The sequence below is a fragment of the Sorghum bicolor genome, chromosome 6, assembly GCF_000003195.3.
Source record: "Sorghum bicolor cultivar BTx623 chromosome 6, Sorghum_bicolor_NCBIv3, whole genome shotgun sequence".
NCBI lineage: Eukaryota > Viridiplantae > Streptophyta > Magnoliopsida > Poales > Poaceae > Sorghum > Sorghum bicolor.
In genome coordinates this window covers 4,305,136-4,310,206 of record NC_012875.2, presented here as the reverse complement: position 1 = coordinate 4,310,206, position 5,071 = coordinate 4,305,136, and the positions used below count along the sequence as shown (strand labels likewise).

Sequence of the window (5,071 nt, the reverse complement as noted above, 5' to 3'; positions counted from 1 at the left end):
GCACAAGTATTTATGTCAAGATACTAGTTGATCTTCGGGGCACACATCATGCAGAACTATTATACGGCCAAATTGCAGAAGTGGCACAATCATTACACAGTAATACTTTCAGTTGTGCATGTAATTGATATGAATCCAATATATGCAGTTGGAGGAAGGTAGCATACTTACAGTGAAAAGACACCCATTTGTCCAACTGATAACTGATTGTGCAGATATTATGTAAAGTTTCCTCTTTTAAAGAGATGTATAGGCATTTGACCTGACATTAAAAGAAGCAAAGTGAATATGCAAACAACCATTTTCCATCAATGCTACCCTTTCTCAGATGCAACAAAATAGAACCATATAGGACATATAACTAGGCTTCTGAAGCCCATCCAAAAGAAAAACTGCAGCAAAAGCTCCATTTCTGGCACTCATTTAGATTTGGTGACAAACAAACAAGCAATAACGCCAGGACAGCAAGAAAAAAGGCAAGTTGGTAGTTTTCCATCCCACTATCAGTCTATCACCAATCCCTCATCACATACCACCTTTGAGTAGAATCCCTAACTCTATGGTAAACATAATAATAATATAAAATAACAACAGTATCCAATAATGGTTATTGTCTAGAACTCCCTGGCAACCATAACTTGTGAACTCGAAGTTGTCTTTGAAAAATTTTCATGCAAAATAATGCCAGGGAAAAATCTATACAAGCCACATATTTGAAAGAAGGGGGGATGCCATAGTGTCATACTAAAATATCTAAATTCTGAGATATATCCTGCATGCCATCAAAGACAAGAAAGAGCTTTTGGCTGCAGCATCATGACAGTTGTGGTAACACCATACAAAGATCAGATCAACAAACTAGTTTCTTTATTTGAAAAGTACTGTCTCAATAATATGGAAGCTATACAAATTGCTGTCTGGCAGGTGACAGGCAAATTTCCAAAGATGTGCCAAAAATAGTGAGTTCATGCGCCACAACATTAGAAGGTAGTTTTCAAATTAGCATAGTTTAACATATTGAATCGTCCGTACCTGAATATATCTAGAGATGTATTGGCAAGTCCATATCATACAAAGCTGCACAACTATTCACATCAAGATACTAGCTGAATCTTCAGGGCACACCTCACACAGAGCTGGTATATGGTCAAACTGCAGAAAGTAAATCATGACAGCAAAAATTCTACCTGGCATGTACATATGTGACAAAAATGTAGGGTAAATGTAAATAGCTAACAGAATACTAATATCAAATAGGCACTTGTTAGTTGGTAACGGATTGTGCAGCAATCTATGAAGATTCCTCCTTACAAGTACAGGCATTTGACCTGACATCCAAACAAGTAAACTATATGTGCAAAGACGCATTTTCCATGAGTACCACCCTTTTGACAGGTGCAACAAAATACGATCATGAAACACATACGGCCTTGCTACCAAAGCACAAGCAAACTAACTTCAGGAAAACAGTATATCTCTTTTTTGTAGCAGAATTCAGAAAAGGCAGAAACAGACAGTAACATCAGGAAAGCAAGCAGAAAGATAACTTGGTAGCTTTCCATCTTCAGTTACCACCTGGCCCTTTGTACAGCATGAACCAATCAGGGCGAATTCCTATGCTGTGTAACAAATCCAGTTGCCAACAAAGGGACAATTGCTCAACTACATACACAGTTACACACAGCGCAAAAAGAACATTCACATACTAACTGAAGCACCAAGATATAGAAATCAGCAGCACTAGACGATTCACAAGAGATTAGACTTTGTTTGCAACTCAGTAGAACTCAACAACCAATAAGAAAGATATCATTTCCCCTCTTCTGTTGTTACCATCTCAATCAGTTTTGCTACCTAAATCACCCGCAATCCTTCCCCAAGGTGATAAGTTAACGATTGAGGTGTAGTCCATGACCACAGAGCACACATAATAAACCCTAAGCTACAAACTAACTAACCTTAGAGCCCTAAGCATAGCCAACTGCCATTTGATAATCCTCTTCCACCAAACTAGCCTAGTTATTATTATTCTCCTCCGCAGCAGTGCCAGAGACGTATGCAGAGGCAGGAGGGGACTCCTTGGCGGTGGGAGGTTGCATGAGGAGCGCGGTGTAGTACGAGTACGAGACCGGCGTCATGGACGCGGTGGCCGCGACGGAGGAGACGGGGACAAGGACCGAGGGCGCCTCCTCGGTGGTGACCCCGGTGCCGGTGGCGGCGATTATGGAGGGCTCGGCCTGGCGGAGCAACCACTCGATGGTCTCTCCGTCGCTGCGGTGCCCGAGCTCGCGCGTGAGCTGGAAGACGCGCGCCGCCACCATGGCCGGGATGCGGACCCGGCGGCCGCGGCCGGCGACCTTGGCGTGCCGGTCGACGGAGGAGGACCCCACCGGACGGCGAACCCGGCCGCGGAGGGCGCCGTCCCCCGGCGCCGCCGCCGCCGCCGCCGCGACGGCGGTGGAGCTGGAGAGATCGGCGGCGGCAGGTGCGGGAGGGTTTAGGGTTTGGGGTGCGGGGACAAGGTTGTAGAGCTCGGAGGACGACGACATTTGGGGTGGGGGATTAGGGGGGCTGCGAGGTGGGACCCGCTCGTGCCTGCTGGTGGGGCTATGGGGACGGACGGATGCACGGAGGACTAGGGGTTATATAGGGTGGGAGGCTGGGGGTCCCGCTATGTTTCTCTGCCGGTGGGGACCCCTCGGTAAATTTGGTGATTGGGCCGTATTTAATTTTTTATTTACTACTGTAGTACTATTCAAGTCTTCCCATTTTTTATATTATATATAATCACTTTACTACCTTCCATTTTATGTCGTTTTTCCTAATACGCTATAAGCAATGCCATTTTTTAATGTTTTCTTATATGTTATAAGGATCTGATTCAATCAGTTACTCTAGTTATTAGCTAAGACTAAAAAAAGCTTAAATTAGCAAGGATTTACTATCTAGTTGGCTAATAATTTGTTGCAGGATTGGCTATAGAATTGATCCATCTATTAGCACCATATTTAAATGAATAGACTCACAATGTGGATGGGCCAAGTTCATGGTTTAGTAGTGATAAAAAAAAGTCTTCTCTCCAGAAATCGTGATGGATAGGCGAGGCATATTCTCTTAGTTTATCTATTGAATCTACTAGTTATTTAGCGATATTTTCTCTCACAACAAATCAGCGAACAGTACTCTCAGTCATGTCTTTTCAATCAAGCAAACAGGCTCTGGTACCCTCTACGAGAATAAGTTTATTGAATCAGTATACAAAGATGAAATGAAATAGAATCCTTTTCAAATATTGAAGCAATATACCTTACAAAATTGTATTCTGGTCGCTAGCTAACATAGTTGTTAATCTAGTTTATACATGGTATAAGCTTTCGGGAAAAAAGAGAGGACAACTTAGTCTAATTCACTGTCGTTCCCTGTGAAAATAGACATTATTCATTTGTTTCACCGGTCAACAATTTTGTATGCTTAAGCATTTACAGATGTCATCATTCAATATGGTAAAATATTAACACTACTACAGCCCTGTCGACGAAAGCTAGTCGGCAGTCTACCTTGGGGTATACCCACGGTAGTAGTTTATCGGCAGACAGGTGTGTAAGCTACAAACTTGATGGTGACGCAAGACACAGACAAGGATTTTATCCAGGTTCGGCCGTCGTGTGGGCGTAATACCTACGTCCTGCGTCTGATTGTATTGCTATGGATTGAATTGTGTTGAGTTGAGTTGAGTTGAGTTGTCTAAGGAGGGTCCCTTGCCTCTCTTTATATAGTCCAGAGGGCAGGGTTACAGATCTAGAAACTAATCCTAGTCGGTTACAATTGCCATAGATAACATGATATCAATTCCTATTCTAACCGACTAGAATCTTGCTTGATCTCCACGTCTTGTTTCCTTGCGCGAAACTCCAAGTAGTTGGATCAAGTCTCGAACTGTCTCGTGATGGGCCAAATCTCCTGGCCCAAGTCTAGCCGTAAGGGTATAGGGGTTTATACCCCCACAGCTAGTCCCCGAGCACCGTGTATTGTGATGTAACACGCCGTCTTGAGCTTCTTCGACAAGTGAGGCTTGACGTCTTCGACAACCAGGAAAGTCGCCCGAACAGTTGCAACGGTATTTTAACCAACTTGAAAACCAGTTGTTCAACATCAACATCGAAGAAGCAGGTTGTTCGAAGAATGCATGGTGCTCTTAATCAAAAAAGATTTCTTTCCTGATGAAGTGTGCCCACTTTACTTTTCTGAAAAGTACAAACTTTCAAAAAGCAAGCAAATTCACTGCAAAGTGAAGTGTGCCCACTTAGTCCCCGAGCCTGGTAATAGGTGACGTAGTCACGTGATGCCAGGGTCTAAAAAGGAAATCCTTCATAGAAAAGAGAAAACTGAGATGCATCGCCAGATGCATCGTACCGATGTAGTCCCTGAGCTTGCTGGAAGGCGAAGTATGAGCCTTGTAGTAAGGTCTAAAAAGTTAAAATTACCCATTTTGACGTTATGCAATTGAATTTACCAGTCCCCGAGCATATCACACTTGTTTGCGATTGAGCAGACTTGATCGACCAGTCCCTGAGCGTATCATGCTCGGTGGTCGGTACAGTCCTCAGACTTTCAAATGAGGAGGTTGGTCGACCAGTCCCCGAGCATATCATGCTCGGTGGTCGTTACAGCCCCCAGACTTTCAGATGAGTAGGCTGGTCGACCAGTCCCCGAGCATATCATTCTCGGTGGTCGGTACAGCCCCTGGACTTTCAGATGAGCAGGCTGGTCGACCAGTCCCCGAGCATATTATGCTCGGTGGTCGGTACAGTCCCTAGACTTTCAAATGAGCAGGTTGGTCGACCAATCCCTGAGCATATCATTCTCGGTGGTCGGTACAGTTCCTAGACTATCAAATGAACTGATCAAATTAAGTACTTGGCTTTTGAAAACATCGTATCGCCGCATTAACTCGCGATGTGATGGGGGCGTCCTGCCATCTTGTCAGTCTGTCACATAAAAAGGGGTGCCTGCTAGCGCGGATCAAGAAAAGGAAACCAACAATCATTTTAAAAAGGGCACCGAATTTACT

The 5,071-nt window shown here is 44.1% G+C and overlaps 1 protein-coding gene across 1 annotated transcript; it reads right to left on the bottom strand.

Annotated features, from left to right (window-relative positions):
- Positions 1,689–2,601, bottom strand: LOC8067752 (transcription factor PCF1). The gene has a single exon (XM_002446096.2). The coding sequence runs from the start codon at positions 2,547–2,549 to the stop codon at positions 2,016–2,018; it is 534 nt and encodes a 177-aa protein (XP_002446141.1). The 5' UTR covers positions 2,550–2,601; the 3' UTR covers positions 1,689–2,015.

Excerpts from the sequence above, each read along its gene's own strand:
- LOC8067752 (XM_002446096.2), bottom strand. The coding sequence starts at position 2,549 with ATGTCGTCGTCCTCCGAGCTCTACAACCTTGTCCCCGCACCCCAAACC.